Source organism: Elephas maximus, chromosome 17 (genome assembly GCF_024166365.1).
Source record: "Elephas maximus indicus isolate mEleMax1 chromosome 17, mEleMax1 primary haplotype, whole genome shotgun sequence".
NCBI lineage: Eukaryota > Metazoa > Chordata > Mammalia > Proboscidea > Elephantidae > Elephas > Elephas maximus.
Genome location: NC_064835.1, coordinates 15,810,100 through 15,833,019, shown reverse-complemented (window position 1 = coordinate 15,833,019; position 22,920 = coordinate 15,810,100). Strand labels below are relative to the sequence as shown.

The following is a 22,920-nucleotide window of genomic DNA, read 5'->3' as shown; positions in this document are numbered from 1 at the left end:
TTTAACTTCTCCCCAGCCAAAACAAAACGAAGTAAAAACACTAAATGGTTGAATTGATGTGCTAAAAGGGAAAAGAATTTCTGGAATAAAGACCACGTTCCAACCCCCAGGTTTGAGGCATTCATCCTTCTGTCTGCCCTGCTGCCTGTGTGTCTGCGTGTGCATTTAAAGACGCAGATGGAATAATTCTGGAGACCTTTGTAAGTCAGCTTGAGAAATGCAGGCCGCACTGAAGGGGGAAACTCAAGACATAGTTAGCCCAAGTTGGCCTGGGAGGAAGTGGGTAATGAGTGAACAAAGTCATTTCACCAATGTTGGCAGCAACCCACCCTTTCTCCAGGCCAGATGGATGATGGTTGTTGGCATGCAGATAACTTCTTTCTGTTTTCCTCCAAAGAATAGAAAAACGGTGCCCACAGACGTGGGAGGAACAAAATGTAAAGTGTATGAGTTGTTGTTGTTGCGTGTGTTGAGTCAATTACAACTCACAGCGACCCTGTAGAACAGAGTAGAACTGTCTCATAGGGTTTCCTAGGCTGTAATCCTTACAGGAGCAGATCACCAGCTCTTTTCTCTCATGGAGCCACTGGTGGGTTTGAACTGTTGACCTTTCGGTTAGCTTAACCATTGCGGCACCAGGGCTCCTTAAAGCGTATGAGTAGGTCCAGACTTTCTGGGGTCTTGGAGGCTGTCTGAACCCCTGAAACTATTGCCCTGAGATCATCTTTAAACCTTAAACCAAAAATACGTTCTGAAATCCTTTTGAAACCAAACAACAATTTAGCTTAACTAGTAAAAAATGTCTGCCTTGAGCATTGTACTCTTTTAAGAACCAAATGTGATCACAGTGGCAACAGCAGCTCGAAAGATTATAGATAGAAACCTTAGGGGGCGGGTGAGTTAGTTAACGGGGGAGGAGCAACTCAGACAGGGAGGGTGAGATTGGTTGCACAACTTGAAGGAATGTAATCAATGTCTCTGAATTGTACACAGAGAAACTGTTGAATTGGTATACGTTTTGCTGTGCATATTCTCGATAACAACAAAATAAATTATATATATAAAAAATAGAGGATCCAAGTGATTGACTGATTGAATTTTATTTCTGAGGAATGCTAATTCCTTAAGGCAAGAGGAAGTTGTTGTTAGTTCCAACACTCCGAGTCAGTTCCAACGTTCTATGTACAACAGAACGAAACACTGCCATCCTCGCAATCGTTATGCTTGAGCCCATGGTTGCAGCCACTGTGTCAGTCCATTCCCATGAAGGTCTTCCTTTTTTTTCCACTGACCCTCTACTGTACCAAGCATGATATCCTTCTCCAGGGACTGATCCCTCTGGATAACATGTCCAAAGTACGTAAGACGAAGTCTCACTATCCTCGCTTCTAAGGAGCATTCTGGCTGTACTTCTTCCAAGACAGATTTGATTGTTCTGGTAGTCCGTGGTATAGTCAACATTCTTCACCAACACCATAATTCAAAGGTGTCAATTCTTTGTTCTTCACTATTCACTGCCCAGCTTTTATAGGCATATGAGGCAACTGAAAACACCATGGCTTGGGTCAGGCTCACCTTTGTCTTTAGAGTGACAATTTTGCTTTTCAACACTTTAAAGAGGTCTTTTGCAGCAGATTTGCCCAGTGCAATTTGTCCTTTGATTTCTTGACTGCTGCTTTCATAGACATTGAGTGTGGATCCAGGTAGAATGAAATCCTTGACAACTTCAATCTTCCCTCCGTTTATCATGATGTTGCTTATTGGTCCAGTTAGGAGGATTTTTGTTTTCTTTATGTTGAGGTGTAATCCATACTGAAGGCTGTAGTCTTTGATCTTCATCAGTAAGTGCTTTAAGTTCTCTTTACTTTTCAGCGAGCAAGGTTGTGTCATCTGCATAATGCAAGTTGTCAATGAATCATCCTCTAATCCTGATGCCCCGTTCTTCTTCATATAGTCCAGCTTCCCAGATAAGTTGCTCAGTATACAGATTGAATAAGTATGGTGATAGGACACAACTCTGAGGCACACTTTTTCTGATTTTAAACCATGTAGTATCCCCTTGTTCTATTCGAATGACTGCCTGTTGATCTATGTACAGGTTCCTCATGAGCACAATTAAGTGCTCTGGAATTCCCGCTCTTCACAATGTTATCCATAATTTGTTATGATCCACACAGTCGCGTGCCTTTGCAAAGTCACTAAAACTTAAGTAAATGTCTTTCTGGTATTCTCTGCTTTCAGCCAGGATCCATCTGACATCAGCAACGATATCCCTTGTTCTGTGTCCTCTTCTGAATCCAGCTTGAATTACTGGCAGTTCCCTGTTGATGCACTGCTGCAGCTACTTTTGAATGATCTTCAGCAAAATTTTACTTGCGTGTGATATCGATAATAAAAACCCACTGCCGTTGAGTCGATTCTGACTCACAGCAACCCTATAGGACAGAGTAGAACTGACCTGTAGAGTTTCCAAGGAGCACGTGGTGGATTGGAACTGCTGGCCTTTTGGTCAGCACTTAACCACTATGCCACCAGGGTTTCCAATATTGACAATATTATTGGATAATTTCTGCATTTGGTTGGATCACCTTTCTTTGCAATAGGCCTAAATATGGATCTCTTCTAGTTGGTTGGTCAGGTAGCTGTCTTCCAAATTTCTTGGCATAGATGTGTGTGCATATCTAGCTATGCATCCGTTTGTTGAAACATCTCAATTGGTATTCTGCCTATTCCTGGAGCCTTGTTTTTCAACAATGTCTTCAGTGCAGCTTAGACTTCTTTCTTCAGTACCATAGCTTCTTGATCATATGCTACCTCCTGAAATAACTGAACATCAACCAATTCTTTTTGGTACAGTGACTCTTTGTATTCCTTCTATCTTCTTTTGATGCTTCCTGCATTGTTCAGTATTTTGCCCATAGAATCCTTCAATATCGCAACTTGAGCCTTGAATTTTTTCTTCACTTTTTTCAGCTTGAGAAATGCTGAGCATATTTTTCCCTTTTTGTCTTCTAACTCTAGGTCTTTACACATGTCATTATAATACTTTGTCTTCTCGAGCCACCCTTTGAAATCTTTTGTTCAGCTCTTTTACTTCAGCATTTCTTCCACTTCCTTTAGCTACTTGACATTCAAGAGCAAGTTTCAGCCTCGTTTGATATCCATTTTGGTCTTTTCTTGACCTCTTGCTTTGTTTATGTCTTGATGTCATTCCACAACTAATCTAGTCTTCGGTCATTAGTGTTCGATGTGTCAAATCTATTTTTGAAATGGTCTTTAAATTCAGGTGGGATATACTCAAGGCCGTACTCTGGCTCTCATGGACTTGCTCTAATTTTCTTCAGCTTCAGTGTGAACTTGCATATGAGCAATTGATGGTTTGTTCCAAAACTGGCCCCTGGTGGCCTTGTTCTGACTGATGATGTTGAGCTTTTCCATCATCTTTTTCCACAGATATAGTCGATTTGATTCATGTGTATTCTGTCTGGTGAAGTCATGTGTATATCACTGTTTTTGTTGTAGAAAAAAGTGTATTTGCAATGAAGAAGTCATTGGTCTTGCAAAATTCTATCATGCAATCTCCGGCATTGTTTCCATCACCAAGGCCATATATTCCAATGATTGATCCTTCTTCTTTGTTCCCAACTTTTGCATTCCAGGAGACATTAGTTAATTTGTGGGGTTATCAGAGATCTTACTTGCAGAGAAGAAAAACGCGTATGGAAAAAAGATTTTCTTTCCTACCTTAGGCAGATACTCAAATTGCTTCATCTGGGGTTTGGGTAGGTATTTGAAATGAAAGGTCAAGGAATATCACACAGGAGAAAATCTTGTCTATATTGGTCATTTGTTCCAAATTCTGCCCTAAGAAATATGAACTTAATTTCCAAGTATAATGGTTGTGAATATCTGTTCTCCTCAAAGACATATTATGAATGCCCGAGTAGATAGATACCTGATAGTTAATTTAACCATATTATTATTAACTAATTATTCATGTGTCCATGGGGATTATTGACCTGTGGGCAATCTATAAACTTTTTTTTTTTTTTTTAATTCCAGAGCAGACAGTCTGGTCTAATACCAAAAGCAAAGGAATAAGAATTAGAAGACTCTAAAACAGACTACACAGTACTTCACATAGAAAAAAGGCTAAATGAAGATAAGGTATTATCGTCAGGAGTGGCCACAAAATGAATAACTTTAGGCAAACTACTTGAACTGGTGGTTTAGGCAAGCTTTGTAAATACCGGGAGCCAAGTGTTCCCGGGAGGGGAGAACATTCTCAAGAAGGAGACAATCCAGCTGAGCAATATTTTGAAGATGCTTTGAATTGTTAAGGTAGCCTAATATCTTTTTTTTTTTTTAACATTTTATCTGAAAATAATTAGAGGCTCACAGGAGGTTGCAAAAAAGCATGCAAGGAAGTCCTGTGTACTCTTCACCCAGCCTCTAATTGGTAAGATCTTGCATAACCAAGAAACGGAGGTTATTACAATCCACAGAGCTTGCTCAGCTGTCACCAACTTTACAAGCATTCATTTGTGTGTACCTGCATATATTGTTCTATGCAATTCTATCACATGTGTAGCATTGTGTAACCGCCACCATAATCAAGACACAGAAAAAAGTTGGGTAAGGACAATAATAAATGAAGATACTAAAGACAATTAAAATGCTTTTAAATTAAAAGTGACACTCCACTACCTACCCAAACTAACACAAAATGATGTTGAAAATCTGAACAGATCCATTACAAGAGAAGAGACTAAAAATGTAATAATAAAAACTCCCAGCAAAAAAAAAAAGCCCTGGCCCAGATGGCTTCACTGGAGAATTCTATCAAACATTCAGAGAAGATCTTATACCAATACTATTCAAACTATTTTAGAAATAGAAAAGGAAGCAATACTTCTGAATTCATTCTACGAAGCCAATGTAACCCTGATACCAAAACCAGGCAGAGACAACACACAAAAAAAGAAAATTACAAACCAATATCTCTCATGAATATAGATGCAAAAATCCTCAACAAATTGTAGCCAGTAAAATTCAGCATCATATCAAAAAATAATACACCACGACCAAGTAGGATTCATCCCAGGTATGCAAGGATGGTTCCACATTAGAAAATCAATCAACATAATCCACCACATAAATAAAAGGGAAAAAAAAGAAGCACATAATCGTCTCAATTCATGCAGAAAAGGCATACAACAAATTCCAACACCCATTCCTGATAAAAACGAATAAAATAGGAATAGAAGGGAAATTTCTCAGCATAATAAAGGGCATTTATACAAAACCAACAGCCAGTATCATTCTTAACGGAGAAAGGCTGGAAACTTTTCCCTTGAGAACAGGAAGAAGACAAGGATGCCCTTTATTACCACTCCTATTTAACATTGTGCTGGAAGTTCTAGCTAGAGCAATAAGGCAAGAAAAAGAAATAAAGGGCATTCAAATTGGTAATGAAGAAGTTAAACTGTCCCTATTTGTGGATGTTATGATACTACACATAGAAAACCCATAAGACTCTACAAGACAACTACTAGAGCTAATAGATTCAGCTGATTACCAGGACACAAGATAAACATACAAAAATCAGTTGGATTCCTATACACCAATAAAGAGAACAAAGAATAGGGAATCAGGAAAACAATGCCATCTATAATAGCCCCTAAAAAAATAAAATACTTAGGAATAAATCTAACCAGGGATGTAAAAGACCTATACAGAGAATACTGCAAAACACTACTGCATGAAACCAAAAGATATATATGTAAATTGAAAAACATACCATGCTTATGGATAGGTAGACTCAACATTGCAGCGCTGTGAAAATGACAATTCTACCCAAAGCAATTTACAAATAAAATCCAATCACGATCCAAATACCAATGACATTTTTTAAAGAGATGGAATAACTAATCATTAACTTTATATGGAAAGGGAAGAAGTTCCAGATAAGTAAAGCACTACTGAGGAAGAAGGAAAAAGTAGAAGGACTCATACTACCTGACCTTAGAACCCACCATACAGCTAAGGTAGTCAAAACAGCCTGGTACGGGTACAAAGACAGACACACTGACCAATGGAACAAAAGTGAGAACCCAGATGTAAATCCATCCACCTACAGTCACCTGATCTTTGACAAGGGCCCAAAGTCCATCAAATGGGGAAAAGACAGTCTTTACAACAAATGGTGCTGCCAAAACTGGATGTCCATCTGCAAAAAAAAATGAAACAGGACCCATACCTCACACCACACACAAAAACTAATTCAAATGGATCAAAGACCTAAATATAAAGCCTTAAAACTATAAAGATCATAGAAGAAAAAATAGGATCAACACTAGAGGCCCTAACACACAGCATTAACAGGATACAAACCATAACTAACAACACACCAACTCCAGAAGATAAGCTAGGTAACTGGGATCTTCTAAAAATTAAATACTTATGCTCATCAAAAGATTTTACCAAAAGAGTGAAAAGAGAATCTACAGACTGGGAAAAAATTTTTGGCATGACAAATCCGACAAAGGTCCAATCTCCAAAATCTACAGGAAAACCCAACACCTCTACAAGAAAAAGACAAATAATCCAATTACAAAATGGACAAAGGAAATGAACAGACACTTCACCAAAGAAGACATGCAAGCAGCTAACAGACACATGAGGAAATGCTCGCGATCACTAGCCATTAAAAAAATGCAAATCAAAACCACAATGAGATACCATTTTACCCGGGCATTACTGGCATGAATCAAAAAAACAGACAATAACAAATGTTGGAGAGGCTGCGGGGAGATTCGAACACTTATGCACTGCTGGTGGGAATACAAAATGGAACAACCATTTTGGAAAACGATATGGCACTTCCTTAGAGAGGGAGAAATAGAAATACCATATGATCCAGCAATCCCACTCCTAGGAATATATATATCCTAGAGAAATAAGAGTTGTCACATGAATAGACATACCCACACCCATGTTAACTGTAGCATTGTTCACAATAGCAAAAAGATGGAAACAACCTAGATGCCCATCAAGAGATGAATGGATAAATATACTATGGTACATACATTTTTTTTTTCGGAGTATTACCTAACAACAAAGAGCAATGATGAACCTGCAAAGCATCTCACAACATGGATGAATCTGGAGGGCGTTATGCTGAGTGAAATAAGTCAATCACAAAAGGACAAATATTTTATGAGACCCCTACTATAAATATTCATGAAAAGGTTTACACACAAAGAGAAACAATCTTTGATGGTTACGAGAGATGGAAGGGGTGGGGATGGAAAAACACTAAATAGACAATAGATAAGTGGTAACTTTGGTGAAGGGTAAGACAGTACACGATACTGGGGAAGCTGGCACAACTTGTCCAAGGCAAGGTCATGGTAGCTCCACAGACACATGCCAACTCCCTGAGGGACCGAATTGCTGGGCTGAGGGCTGTGGGGCCATGGTCACGGGGAGCACATAGCTCAACTGGCATAACATATATAAAGAAAATGTTCTACATTCTACTTTGATGAGTACCATCTGGGGTCTTAAAAGCCTGTGAGTGGCCATCTAAGATACCCCACTGGTCTCACCCCTTTGGGAGCAGGGAAGAATGAAGAAAACTAAAGATACAAGGGAAAGATTAGTCCAAAGGACTAATAGGCCACATCTACCACGGCCTCCACCAGACTGAGTCCAGTACAACTAGATAGTGTCCAGCTACCACCACTGACTGCTCTGACAGGGATCACAATAGAGGGTCCTGGACAGAGCTGGAGAAAAATGTAGAACAAGATTCTAACTCACAAAAAAAGACCAGACTTACTGGCCTGACAGAAACTGGAGACATCCCAAGAGTTTGGGCCCTGGACACCCTTTTAGCTCAGTAATGAAGTTACTCTGGAGGTTCACCCTTCATCTAAAGATTAGTCAGGCCCATAAAACAAAAGAAGACTAAAGGGGCACACCAACCCAGAAGCAAGGATGAGAAGGCAGGAGGGGACAGGAATGCTGGTAATAGGGAACCCAAGGTCGAGAAGGGAGAGTGTTGACACGTTGTGGGGTTGTTAATCAATGTCATAAAACAATGTGCACTAACTGTTTAAGAAAAAGCTAGTTTGTTCAGTAAACCTTTATCTAAAGTTCAATAAAAAGAAAAAAAAGTGACAATCCAAGGTGAGACATTGTCATTTCCCTCATTTCTCAAAATAAGCTTCTGAACTGCATTACCTTTAGCTGGTACAGGCTCCTGGGATGCTGTAGTTTTACTACTACATTGAAATACATATGATAAAGTCAAGAAAATGCAATGGAGGGAAAATATAATTCACACTAATGCTAACTATAGTGAATGCTGGCTTTTCTCCAGCTTTGGTTTCTCAAATCATCGCTTGCTTTCTACCAATATGGACAACTAGCCTGGGCCTGGCCATAGTGTCGGAAAGAATTACATCACCCTCAGGCTAGCAGCACTTTCAGAGGGTTACCTGTAGGTTGTATCAACACTCAGGTTGGCTGCAGCTAACTCTGATGGAGGTATCCACGCAGGTAACGTAGTCCCAGCAACCCATTTTGTCCATTCAAATAAGCCAGGCTCTACACGAATCTTCAAGTGATTTTCTTGTTGTAAACCTTGGAGAGAAAAAAAAAAAAAAAAGACGACGAAGGAAATTCTACAATGTTCTCAGTGGGAAAATAAATTATAGGCCAATGGAATGAGGTATTTCGTTTTCTACTAGATGCTATCTATAGCTAAAGGAATGTGGAAACGTGAGTTCTGGACAAGGGTCTTTACTCTTTGTGTGTGCTACACACACACACACACACACACACAATTTGAATTTAATGCTCTGGCCACATCACCCTACTGTACACCAGCTTTAGGTGGCATCTGATTTAAGGAAAAAAAAAAAAAATCACACGTCATTATCCACAGGATTTATTCAGTTCTGTGACTATCATAATACCTTTTTGTATGGTAAGTTCCATGACTGTCCTACCAGGAAACTTCAGAAATCCTCTTAACAGTCACTACTCTACCATAGCTTACATTTTACTTGAGTTTATGTAAATTATTTTCTTTATCAGAAAATCCAGCGTTGAATATCTACCCAGTACCACTGCCCAAAGTCTGAGTTTTAGTGTTTTGTAATTATCCTGTAAGAACTGTCCCTGTTTAACTCTTTTTCCTTTTATTGTGGTAAAAATATATACAACATAACATTTGCCAGTTCAACACTTTTTCCATGTACAATTCAGTGACACCGATTACATTAGTCGTGTTGTGAAACCACCACCAGTATCTGTTGCCAAATTTTCCATTGCCATTAATAGATACTCTCCGCTTCTTCAACAGTGACTTCCCCTTGTTTAACTCTCTTTGGACTGCATTTAGCCGAGTTTTTCTATACAAATTTAATACATCAAGGCTTTCTGGTATTGCAGAGAAGTTTTGGTTAAGGTTAAAAAATACAAGACTCAAGTAAAGTGTAAAATTCTTTGCTGGCTCGTCTATTTCTGGCTCATTCCTTTCTGAAATAGAAGTAAACAATCCAACTCTCTTTCTTCCAGTTTTCCTTCTGGTGAAGTAAGAACGGAAATCTCTGCAACTCAAGCTTCCCCAGATTATAGGGTGAAAGTTGAGTATCTTTACAGCAATGGTGGTTTTCAAGCTTTTCCAATTATGTAAGTAAAGAAGCGAGGACGGGTAAGATTTGCAGACACTTAGGAACACCATCGCTGTTGTCAAGGAGAGGCAAACACAAGAGCAGAGCAGGAGGAAACAATTTAACTGTTCAAGCGCAAAAAGGAATTGTGTTCTGTTGGTCTCAGTTATCACCAGACACAATAGTTTGCAAGCCTACAATTCATCCAAGAGAGCTTTAAATTTTCGAGAAATAATCATCTGCACCTCCCGTTTTATCTGGCTTCTAGTGCCAGCGTGTGATAGTAGGATCTTGGCAAAGTCATTCTCTGTAAGAATCGTTGCAGAAACATTGCAGATTCAAAGCTGTCTAATGGCTAATGTTCCCTGATTCTAGGATAATTTAGGTATAGAGCTGCCTAGAGACGGAAGGATGGACTCAACTGACCTTTATCAAGACCTGAGAGTCTTACCTTTCAGGATGTTGTGTGCTGTCTGAACGCAGCGCAGGGATGGGGAGCAATAGACGTGATCAATAATGGTGTTACTCTCTAATAAGGCCTCACCTGCAAAGAAAACCCAAAGAAGAATGAATTCGCTGGATTTACTCAGCCTCAGCTTGACCCTCATGTGGGAGGAGGTGCCAGGCAGACCCTGCAAACCCTTCTTTCCCAGATGGGGATTCACACAGGGCCAGCAGTTTCAGCCTTGCTTCTACCGAATCTTCCCATTGGTGTTTCTAAGAAAGAGGCCAAGTGACAGGCTCTTTCTTGTCTTCCCCTTTCTTTCTCCCTGGTGCCACTAAGCAGTAAAATGTCCGTCTAGGAGGGACCTAGGGAGCTAACGCTCTGACTGGAGCTTTACGATAAAAGTGAGAGGGTTTGTTCTGTGAAAATTAGAGTGCATTTTAATTTTTTTCTGTGTTCAACAAAATTTCCTGGAGCCCTGGTGGCTCAGTAGTTAGGAGCTTGGCTGCTAACCAAAAGGTCAGCAGTTCGAATCCTCCAGCTGCTCCTTGCAAACCCTATAGTGTCCTGTAGGGTCACTGTAAGTCAGAATTGACTTGACAGCAATAGGTTTTGTTTTTTTTTTTAAACAAAAGTTCAGGTTTTCATATTCGTAGACACCAGAGATGACTCCCCACGCCTGATTCTTTATTGTGTTTTTCATGGTGTCCATTTCCTTTCTCTACTGGGTACAGTCCAGACACCTTCATGTGATAGTCAAGGTCTTCCATGAACTTAGCTTTATCCATGGCTCCAGCCTCATCTCTTGCCCTGCCCCACAGTTTACTCTCTAGAAACAAGGCAGCTTGTTTCCTTTTGTACATTTAATGCTGTTTCTCACATCTATGACTTTGTTTAGATTATTCTTTCCACTGAGAATTTCCCTGCCTCCTTTCTGCTCCTTCTTTGTCCAACTAACTACCGTTTCAGTCTCAGCTTCCTCTCTTCTCTCCTCTGCCCCCTTTTCTGGTGCTCTGACATACCCTGTTACAGCTCTATTATTGAGTATACCATATCACATGATAATTATTCATCTGGATGTTTTTCTCCCTGAAGGCGGAGACTCATGCTTGGATTCCCAGGACCTAGAATTGCCCCTTGCACAAAATCAATGATCAGTAAATATTTGTTAAATAACTCACTAGGACCAGGCTGTGACTGAATGGCAGGCATGGGATAGGCCTGTTAAGAACTGAGCAGCTTCAAAGCATCCATGGGCCTGTATAAATTCAGTCCCTCCAAGGTTCTCTCTCCTTCATACTGTGCTCTTTTCGCAGCTAAGTTGGCAGATGCTGCTGTCTCAAACTAGAAGGCTGAGGAGTCTGCTCGCCAGCATATACACCAAGCCTGGCATTTTTCATCACTGCATCGGAAGCCTCTTGATAGGTATTACATCTTGTTCACTTTGTAAACCATCCCAGTGCTAAGCACAGTATCCTCAGCTTAATGGTTATCTAAGAAATGAATGGAGGAAATGTTGTTTGTAGGGAAGGTATAGAAACCTCCAGGAAGAATCTTGGCATACCACTGCAACTGGTCTTTGGAAGAAGTAGCTAGGCAAGGCTGTGCCATCACCCTGAGACCCTTACCCACGAGCCTTGCTTGCATACATCCAAACACAGTGATTGGGGCATCTTTCTCATACTCCCGGAAACCACCACTCCGCTGAGGTAAGCTATGAGGCATGTTCAGGTTGGTGCGTATGTAGCGGCCTGGAAAAAAGGTGACATAAAGGCTACATGAGTGTCTTGTTTCCCTAGGACTCCTGGCATCCCATTCCTTCTTGGCCAAAGGGACTGAGGCTGATGGGAAATACTGAGGCTAGCACTTTCTTTGGGAGAGTGTCTTGGAATCCACTCTTCTGCTCTCCTGACAGAAGTAACAAGAGATAGTTTTTCAACGGAAGTAACAACCAGACATTCTAAAGCAGGTGGGCTTCTCTGATATGCAAGCCTCCTGTCTTAAGCATGCCACTTAAATGAAAATGGAATCAAAATGAGCCAGGGTGATTTAATGCAAGGAACCTGGCCATGGAATCGGATATCAGCCTCTGCCACTGACTTTGCCATTCAACCGTGGCAAGAGATCTGCCTTCTTTGGTCCCACTTTATAGAATGGGAACAAGGGCACTTATCCCTTCCCTAAAGCTCAAGACATTCAGGAAGGATTTATGATGCAACAGATTACAGACATTTTCACAGCACACTTAACCATAAGCGACTAGATAAAGGTAGCTTAATTGTGCCCCCAGAGGCCGAGATAGGTATACCAATGCTGAGCAGGCCAACCAACTACTCACCTTTGGCATCAAAGCACTGGGATAGCCAGTACTTCCCAAACACAACATCCATTCTCTCACCATGCCGACACACAAAGAGGCATCGCTTTTGAGGGCCAGGCTGGCTGTTGACTCTCAGAGGCTGTAGAGTGAGAAAGTCTATTAGTGAGGAAACACATAGAAAAGTAAACCCTGGAGCCAGGTGCCAAGTGAGCTGAGTTCTAGTACAAGTTCAGCCAGTGTATGACTTGGACATACCCCTTAAATACCTGGGATTTAGTTGGCCTATCTGTAAAATGGGGATAGTAAGACACCCTACAGACCTCACGTTATTCTGAGGCTCAAATGAGGTGATGCACTGCAGATGTTTTCCAGACCAAGAAGGATTATAAAGACGGCATTATTGCTCTTGTCGTAGTAGGAACAGCATTTGGCCAGTACTGAAGCATGAAGGCCAGCCGAGTTATAGCTCAGAGGTAACACTAGCCATTAATCTAGAGACAGCCTTCTAATGGGACAGCTTCCTTCCCAAAAAGGATGCCTCATCAACTTCTTCAGAGAGCAAGGACTTCTTTTATTATAAATATTATGACAAGTACGTCTGCCTCATCTTTAAAGTTTGCGTTATCTCTAAACCATCTCTAACGTGTGGTAAATGGATCACACAGTCCGGTGGTTTCCTCCAGCATTTGAGTTCAGTATTGCTCGTTATAATCGCAGTGTAGGCGCTGCTGTCTAACCACATGCATGCCGGTATTCCCAGGAATGGTTCAGAAAGGACAATTGGAACCTATGGGTGATAAAACAGGCAAGTCTAGTCAAGGCATGGCCAGATGACTGTGATTTTCATAACTGATGGGTGAATTCTTATAGTTCTTTCTACATTCCTTCTCTCTGATAGAGTCAGCTACTCGCAGTTCCCTTAGCGCTGCCAGGTCCATGGCAGCCAGCATGTTACACTTGCTTTCAGTTTTCTTGGCAAGGTTAGTATGTGGATTGGTGGCTTGGTCTTTCCCATTTTTTCTCTTGTTCCCTAATTCAAAACTCTGGGGTCCAGCCAAAGTGGTCAACTCTTTTGATCCTCAATACACTTGAACTTTCAGTTTGCCTTTGACTATACTGTTCACCAGCTACTCCCCTACTCTTCCCATCTCCAACCTTTCTTGGAACAGCTGACATATACCGAGCACTCACTATATGCCAGGTACTGTGCTAAGAGCCTTATTCTTATTATTTCCTTTTAATCTTCACATGAACCTATAGATGTTATTTATGCTTTCTCTGTGGAATAGCTTTTCTTATTAACCTAGACTCAAAAGCTAGAAGTCATTGTAAATACCGCTCATCTGACTCCTCCTAGCCTTGAATTCTTTTATATCTTTTGTATTTTTGTGTCATGTCTCCCCAAGAGATTGGAAAACCTTTGGGTGTGGCAGGAGCAATTTCTCCTATTTAATAAATAGGTGCTCAGAATTGAGGATGTGGCCCTAGTTAGGAGCCTTACCTGCATGGGCTGGCAGATGATAGTGAGGGGAGTCGTCTCCCCCAGTCCCTGGTCCTCATACTGCTGCCTCTCCAGTATTCCATCACCAAGTGGGAGAGAGTGAGAAGATGATGTATTTAGGATGGAGTAAGAACTGCAGAGGAAGATAGGGAAGAGGTTAACTGCTTTGGCCAGGGGACTTCAGCACTTCATCACTGGGCTCACCGGGGGTGTGAAATACTCTCACAGTTGTAGAATGGTTAGGAAAGCTGGGCAGAGTGCACTGCGTTCCCCGGGAGAAACATGGGAGAAACATCTGGTTTTATACCAGAGCCTTGCAGTTAATAAATTACGGGTAGATGCATTTCTGCACTTGCAGATCCTGTCATCCCTCTGGGCAGGGATGGGGCCCAACTATTTTGTGCTTGTCACAATGTCACAGGCATAGATGGCACCAAAGACATGTTACAGGGTAGTGCGGTATCATTTATGTACTATGGTTTCCAGCTATTTTTTTGGTTGATAAGAAATAAACAATTCCTTTTGCCTTGAATCTTTCCTATGGTAACCGAAGAATGAGGGAGAATTTTTACTATCTTCTCTTTGCCTGTGGCTTTCAATGGTCAAGGAAACCTTATGATCATTATCCTTATTCTACTGTCTTCTGTCTCCAAACCCTACCTCACCTGAGTAACACCTCCAGCAAGATGATTTAATAGAGAACCATTTCAGAAGAAACCATTCTTGCCAGATGTGAAGAGCTGAGAGCCAAGAACTCTCATTTCCGAGTGTAACACTACCTGGCAACAACTACAGGAGCCCAAAAGAGGTCTTGCTGAAAAGAAGTCAGACAACTTACACCATGTTTAAATTCTTTTGAATAGTGAGGCCTCCAAGAAGCTTAACCTAATAAACACTGCCATTCAAGATTGGTGGTTAGGCAGATCCGGTGACCAGCTCCTGCGTCACTGGGCAGTGTCAAGAGGGAGCTTTGAAATTTTAGTTTTCTTGCTTCTTTAAATAGGGAGGCTATACATCCCAGTTTGCCCAGTACAGTCCTGGTCTGTGCCTGCTGACCCAGCAATCTGTCCAGCTTAGCACCTGTTCTAGGTTATTTATTTTTAAAACAAAATATTACTATTAGAATCTTATTTTTAAAAGGATGATTTTGCATTCGCTAATATGATAAAACAGATTGGTTGTTAGTTGAAAAAAATCATATGATTTTAACAATTTGTGCACCTTTTTCACTCCCAAATGTGTCTCATTTTTTTACTGTAACTTAGAGACTACAAAAAGGTCGCAGAAGCCTCAAGTTCTGAAAAAGCGATTTCAGCCCTTTTGCACACCAGAATCACTGGGGAGCGCTAAATACCACGCACGGCCCACAGCTGTGACTCGGTGTGTATGTACGTGTGTGTGTGTGGGGGGGTAGCAACCTGTAGTTTAACAAAGCTGTATCAGTAAGTCTGATGTGTAGCCAGATGACACCATTACGGTAAGAATTTAAGCAATGATTGCCCAAGGAAATCTTGTGCCATCCACACACACAGTCTAATTGACCAGCTGCTCCCCTTGATTTTAAACTGAGACGCTCCATCTTACTGCCTGTGCCATCAAAGCCTCAGTGTATGAGTGAAGTGTCTGAGTATACGGAATCGTTCTGACATCCTGCTTGTCCATCTCTCTTAATTTCTTTACTTTATTACAGCTGTGGAGCCACTGAAAGAATCCCTTCTCTCCTTCTTTTAGCTCATTTGGCAAGGGGATTACCAATACCTTTGCTCTCTGTCATTGTAATGAAAGAACCTGAGTCACTCTGACACAGTTTGGGGCTGCCAGTTCCAATACGACAATAGTCAGATGCTTTATATTGAGAGCAGTGTAGGGAAGGAGCTGGGCCAACACCCAGAAGCTTCTCAAGCACAGGGGCATGGCGGCAGCTCCTTAGGACGCACTATGCCAGTGGGTAAGCCAAGAAGGACAGGGCCAGCCCACCTCACTTCAAGGAACAATAAGGCTTCACCAATGACAAATACCTAGGGATACTCTAAACCAGGCAAGGTTCTTCAATAAGGGTGCTGAGAAAATACTGCCTTAGGAGGGACTCAGAGAGCTGACAAGCACAGGGTAGGATGGGTTATTAAGGCTTATTGGCCCATAAGCCCCTACTTGTTGCCTGAATCTCCCCTGCAACTTCCTGCTAAGTCAGCCAGGTCATACTTGAATGTCTCCCTGGCCCCATGTCCTCCATCTCTAGCTTTGGCCAGAGGTGAGGGAAGGTCCGTCTTACGGTGAGCTGGGCTCTGACCCCTGAGACAGTTTCACTGCTGGAGTTAAGCAGGCAAGTCCAGTTCTGGATCACTTTTGTGGAGGAGGTGTTGGTTCTTACAAGCATGTAAGGGAGGACTGGAAAACATGAGTTAGGAAAAAAGAATAACCATAACGCTAAGGACTACACTATATTCAGTGCTGTTAGATACGCATGTAAGGCTAAGCACTTTATCTCTGTCTTCACCACATCCCTATGAGATAAATGTAATTATTAGCTCCATTTTACAGATGAGCAAACTGAGACTCAGAGAGGTTATATAACTTGGCCATAGTCACGTAGCCAATAAACGGGAGAATTAGGATTTGAATCCAAGAGTCTTGGACATCAAAATCCAAAATTTTAATTACTATTTCCTAACGTTTTCTGGGGACATTGGTGGTTCAGTGGTAGAATTCTCACCTTCCACATGGGACACTGGGGTACAATTCCCACCCAGTGCAGCTGATGCACAGCCACCACCTGTCTGTCATGGTGGCTTCCAGGTTATGATGCTGAACAAGTGAAGCTTCCAGATTAAGGAAGAAAGGCCTGGTGATCTACTTCCAAATTATCAGGCAGTGGAAAGCCACGGCTCACAATGGTCTGATCTGCAACCGATCACAGAGATGGCGCAAGACCAGGCAGCATTCTGTTCCACTGTGCATGGGGCCACCATGAGTTGGAGCTGACTCAACAGCAGCGAACAACAACGTGGCTTCCTGAAGTGTCACGGTGGTGTTAGTATTTGCCCTCACCCAGCTTGGCCATGGCAGCTGGTAGTTTAATTTCAGACATGGTTCCCCGGGAAAGAATATATTTGTAACCTCTCAAGATACCAGGAGGTGGTACACTGACCTCTTGTGGCCCACTGACTGGTCACTTAGGTTTACCCCTGCTGCAGCCTGAGCTCTCACTGCGCCCAGAGTGGGTTGAGATGGGGTGGTCTCCAGCGGGTCAGCAGGCTTCCCCCACATTCTCTTCTTCTACATCTAGCCTCACTCTCAAGAAAGAGATCTGGCAGCTGCGCTTCATCACACAAATCACCTTTCTGTTCTCAGTTTATTAATTTATTATACTTTGCTTTGCTTTTTTTTTTTAAACCGTGATAAAACAGTGGCTTTGGAAACCCAACTTACTTATTTTGATCTTGGAACATTTCAGAAAAAGCAAATGGTTGGTTGACATGAGTCAGCTTCGACCCTCCAATTTGTGCCACAAAATGCTGGGTGTTCGGGGGTGGGCAGCGGGCTGGCGGGAGAAGGACGTAATTGCTGGGCAGGGGGTGATTACAGAAGAGTGTTCTTTACTATCTTTGGACTCGTGGTTTGTTTGCTTGTTGCTAACCAGGGGAGGGGGGCTTCCTTTCTTTTCTCTATCTGGGCAAAACACTTGCTCAAATCACTCCTGTCTACTCTGTTTGATGGCAGTAAGACAATGTCAGCCACTGTGCAGCTGGTGCCCAGGGCTTCCGGCTCTTGGCCATGCTGGCACATGGTAAGAACAAGAGGGAGGAAAACAAACCAGCATGAGTACCCTGGCTAGATGCCCACATGCGCCAGGGAAGGGCTGGCTTTGAGCTTCTCGGATTAGCAAAGAGAAGGTGCTTTTTGTTCTTATTTTATCCTTTGGAACAAAGCTGGCCATATAACACAGTGACTCTTTGAGGCATTCATGTGCCAAGTCTGATGACTTGCTCAGGGTCCACTTAGCAAGTCAGAGGTTTAGTTAGGTCTCATGACCCTTGAAAGCCCTTTCACTACTGGTCTGCTGACACACACACACACACACACATATATATATATATATATACACACTATTATATGCCATCCCTGAGTATTGCAAATAGTTAAAGTGCTCAGCTGCTAACTGAAAGGTTGGCAGTTCAAATCCCTCAGAGGTGCCTTGGAAGAAGGGCCTGGTGCTATTCTTCTGAAAAATCTGCCATTAAAAGCCTTTTGGAGCATAGTTTTACTCTAACACGCATGGGGTCGCCATGATTTGGAATCGACTCAATGGCAAATGATATACACACACACACACACACACACACACACACACACATACATATATATATATATAATCTGCCTAGCTGCCCTGGGGAGTACGACCACCCTGAGTGATGATGGCCCGAGACAATGTCCTAAAGCAATGAAGCACTGGGTTGACACCACACTTCAGCCAGAAGAGATGGACTCCCAAGCATCTTTGATCAGGAACTCAAGTAGATAGTTACATCAAATGGTATGGGCAGACTGCAGCAGGGCGATCCACCACTCGTTTTTCCCAATCCCCATGTCCTGGAAGTCTGGAACCAATAGCGCCTTCTTCCCCGTGGACTCCATTTACTGTTACTGCTGTCCTGTGTATCCAGGATCAAGTCCATGTCCCACCACCTCCTGGGAGTCTGCCATAGTAGCATTCTGCAAAAAGCAGCAGGCACGAGTCTTTGAGTCTGCTTACCCATGGAATATCCAGGTGCTGCATTCATCAGCCTTGGTGATATAATTCTCAGGAAGGAGCCCCGAACAGCCAGTGGTCAGGGATGTGCCATAGATCCAGCCTTCGCTGGTGCTGGTCTGCTCCATTGGAGACATGAAGATGAAGTCCCCAGGAACCAGCTCCAGCTCGTCGTCATTCTGCGGGCTGTAGGGGTAGATCACCTGTAATGTCTGCAAAAGGGAGAGATGGATGAGTGAAGGATGAGTCTGCCCCAGGCTCCCGGGTACTTCCGCATTAACACTACACATGTCCAGATGTTGACATTTACAGGAGCCAGTGGGATGTACAGGCTTGGGGGAGAGCTGGATTCAGATCAGCAACGTTTCCTCTCTTTGGGGGGTATTGTGGGTGTTTGCCTGGTGCTACTGGATGGTTCCAGACCATCTCCAGGCATGTCTTCACTTCCCATTGGGGTTCAGATATAGTTTTTAGAAACCCATCTGGAAAACCCGGAGGTCCTCCAGGAAACTCCCGTACAACTGAATTTCTATCCAGCTTCTCCTGCTCTATCCGTTGGGGGAGGCACTTGAAACTCAGCTCGGGGAAAGTCAGTCCTCCATGTGAGGCTTCAGAGGGGTCAGATGGAGAGACTCCTGTAGGAAGGGTTTGGGGATGAAGCATTCGTCTCTTGAGGTCACTCAGCTGCTTACACAAGACAGGGCCCCTGCCTTCAAGGAGCTTTCTTTAAACCTATCAAAACCACAAGGTCTAATACACAAAGACCTCATCAACATCAGTGTCTGCATCCTTGTGGAAATAGCTTTCATCAGAGAACAGATGGAGACCACATGCTCCTTCTCTGGGCTCAGAAAAAGCCCCAGGGCCACCCCCACGGGCCATGCTCTTTTATTCCAATTTATCCCTTCCTTTCCTGTTCATAAAAATACTGTAGGCAGAGGTACAGACCACTTATTTTACCCATTTCTAAATGCGAATAGCAGGGGGCCTCAATGGTAAGGAAATTATTTCTACCCTACTTAACAGGAGCTACTCTGACAGAGAAAGCTTTAACAGTGTTTCCTGAGGTCCCAAAGCCATTAGCTGCAGGCTAAATATTCTGGTTCCCACCTTCAGATTTTTAACTTTGCTTGGTCTCCTGTTTTTTTTATCTGTAAAATACTACCTGGATTACCAAAAAAAAAAAAAAAAAACAGAAAGAAACAATATAAAAAAACTCTAGGGCAGAGCCTTGTACACAGAAGGGGCTTAATAATTTCTAATGAACCATGCCGCCCAATCTCCCCAGGTCAAACCCTTCCTTCTAGCCAAGCCCAACCCCTGGGCCCTGTGCTGTGTAGGCCATGAGCTAATCAGCTCACTGATAACCAGGTGATACACCTGAACATGTTAAAAAGAGAAATTTCCTTCGGGAAGTCTCTAATGAAAGGAGCCAGTAAAATGTGATTTTTTTCATAGAGGATGGAAGTGACAGCACACAGAATTTGTTTGCCCCACTGGATTTCTGATTTGCCTTTTGTGTAGGGCACTCATTCCCTTCCCCAATCTTACTTCCAGCACCTTTTAGTTCTGTCTTCTGGCTCTCTGATTGTCTGCCCACTCTTTCCCCTGTTCGTCAGTCACATACACATGGCCATACACACACTTGCCAAACTAAACACTTCTCCAAACTAATCAAGAAAGTTTTCTGTTGGCTTGTTAAAACACCTTAAAGAAAAAAAAAATTATTTGTAAGAAATCTCTTAAATCTCAAAGCTGGTTAGGTGATGATCTGCCAAAAGAAACATTCCTTTCTTTGGAATAGGGTAGAGATGGGCACTGAGTCCTGGTCACTGGAAGGCAAGGCTAATCTCGTGTTCCTTAGGTACTCAAGCATAGCACAGTCTTGGTTAGCAATGCCTCTGGCCCATGTGGAAACCCTGGTGGCGCAGTGGTTAAGTGCGACGGCTGCTAACCAGAAGTTGGCAGTTCGAATCTACCGGGCACTCCTTGGAAACTCTGTGGGGCAGTTCTACTCTGTCCTACAGGGTCGCTATGAGTCAGAATCAACTCGATGGCAGTAGGTTTTTTTTTGCCCATTAGTGCCTTTCCTTTAAGAAGCTCAAAGTAACTTCAGAGAAGAGCTCATGACTCCTGTTACCTGAACCCAGTACCAGTTACTGTTGAATTCATTCCGACTCATGGTGACCCCATGTATATCAGAGTAGAATTGCTTCACACGGTTTTCAATGGCTGATTTTTTGGAAGTGGATCACCAGGCGTTTCTTCCTGGGACCCTCTGGGTGGACCTGAACCACCAACCTTTTGCTTAGCAGCTGAGTGTATCAACCATTTGCACCGCACAGGGACTAGAAAGTACAAACAGGCATTTGCAACTCCAAATCAAGTAAGCAGTCTCAACAGCAGAGGGATGAGACCTAGGAGTCCTCCTAAGGGTCATGGTGCCTGGCCGAGTGTCCTTGGCTAAACCACTTCCCTTCTCTGGATAGCCTCATTGAAACAATCAGTCAAGCCGGCCTCCTGGGGACAGAGCAAGAAGCAGGAAGGCAGGAGACATTTACATACGCCAGGAGGGCACAGGTAACGCCAGAAGACTTCAGAGGGAGAAAGGTCTATTCCAAAGAGGCCGAGGAGAGCTTCATCAGAAGGAATAGTAATAAATGAGTTTTGACAAATAAGAGATAAAAGAGGCCAAGTTATTTTTAGAAGATAATTTGTGTGGGCGTTTGCTACCTCTTTCCCTCTGTGCCAATTGAGCAGAATGTGGGTCAGGCAGAAAAAGCAATTACCCTTTGTGTTAACTGGAGGGCAGTGTTGATTAGAGGATATTCCTTGTAAAATTCCACTGCCTTCTTCTGTTCTCTTAGGAAGGTGACTTTTCAGAGTCCATCTGCATGCAAGCCTTGACTTTTTTTTTTTTTTTCCTTTCCCTTCAGAAAGAGTAAAACCTTTCCAATCAGTCACATTTTTTCCTTTTTTTTGTTATCTTTAGGGTTTGTCCTAAGCAAATTCAGGGGATGTCAGAATTCTTGAGTAAGGGCAGCCCGATCTGGGTATGGTGTTTTTGCAGAAACTTATACATCAAATAAGTCAAAAGGAGGACAGAGTACTCCCACCAACAGACTCAGACTAAGCTGCAGGTCCTGACACTTCCAGGCCCCATGCCCAGCCCTGAACCTTAAATTCATGGCCAGCTCTCCCAACACTTCCAAAACTATGATGAGCTGGCCTGGTTTAGACCAGTCACCCTACCACCCTGAGCTTCTAACTGTTTCATGCTCAAAACAATTCTATAGGAGATTTTAAAAGGTTCCATGAACAAAAATATCAATACTTTCGTTGTTGAAAAATTGGGACAGAAATATAAATTTTATTTAATAAATGTAGTCTCCTTGGAAGACAAATTTTTTTTCATTAGACTCTGGGTTGTGTTGTGGTCTTTTTTAGATGGGGGCCTGCCTTCTTTGATTGAAATACCTGGACTCGGTCTTCAGCTCTGGTCCTGACTTGCCACTTAGCTTTGGACCAGCTACTTTATCTCCTCGTGTCTCAGCTTCTCTTTCAGGAAAAAATGGGCAATGCTACTTGTCATGGATTGAACTGTGTCTCCCCAAAATATCTGTCAACTTGGCTAGGTCATGATTCCCGGTATTGTATGATTGTTTACTATTTTGTCATTTGATGTGATTTCCCTATGTGTTGTAAATCCTATCACTATGATACAATGAGATGGATTAGTGGCAGTCATACTGATGAAGTCTGTAAGATTAGACAGTCTCTTAAGCCAATCTTTTTTGAGATACAAAGAGAGAAGTGAGCAGAGAGACAGGTGAACGTCATACCACCCAGAAAGCAGTGTTTCAGGAGCGGAGAATGTCCTTTGGATCTGAGGTTCCTGCACAGAGAAGCTCTTAGACCAAGATAAGACTGATGACACCGACTCTCCTCCAGAGCCAACAGAGAAAGCCTTCCCTTGGGGCTAATACCCTGAATTTAGACTTGTAGCCTACCAGACTGTGAGAGAATAAATTTCTCTTTGTTAAAGCCATCCACTTGTGGTATTTCTGTTACATCAGCACTAGATGCCTAAGACATTACTCTTCAAAGAGGGAACATGCTTGTTCTGGAAAGCAGCATTGATTCCTTAAAAGAAAAAATGCTAGGATCATCCCACATTTGGCATCTGCACTGGGATTCCATCATTCCACTCCTACTCCCACT

The 22,920-nt window shown here is 42.5% G+C and overlaps 1 protein-coding gene across 3 annotated transcripts in view; it reads right to left on the bottom strand.

Annotated features, from left to right (window-relative positions):
* The window catches only part of UBASH3B (ubiquitin associated and SH3 domain containing B), a 175,465-nt gene that overhangs the window by 10,649 nt on the left and 141,896 nt on the right, over positions 1–22,920 (bottom strand). For all 3 annotated transcript variants that reach the window (XM_049857665.1, XM_049857666.1, XM_049857667.1), the window contains exons 6-11: positions 18,703–18,911; positions 13,950–14,082; positions 12,467–12,587; positions 11,757–11,879; positions 10,135–10,227; positions 8,505–8,649 (exon numbers count right to left, since the gene is read on the bottom strand). In XM_049857665.1, the coding sequence (XP_049713622.1) occupies positions 8,505–8,649; positions 10,135–10,227; positions 11,757–11,879; positions 12,467–12,587; positions 13,950–14,082; positions 18,703–18,911 (824 nt within the window). The remainder of the gene's footprint in view (positions 1–8,504; positions 8,650–10,134; positions 10,228–11,756; positions 11,880–12,466; positions 12,588–13,949; positions 14,083–18,702; positions 18,912–22,920) is intronic.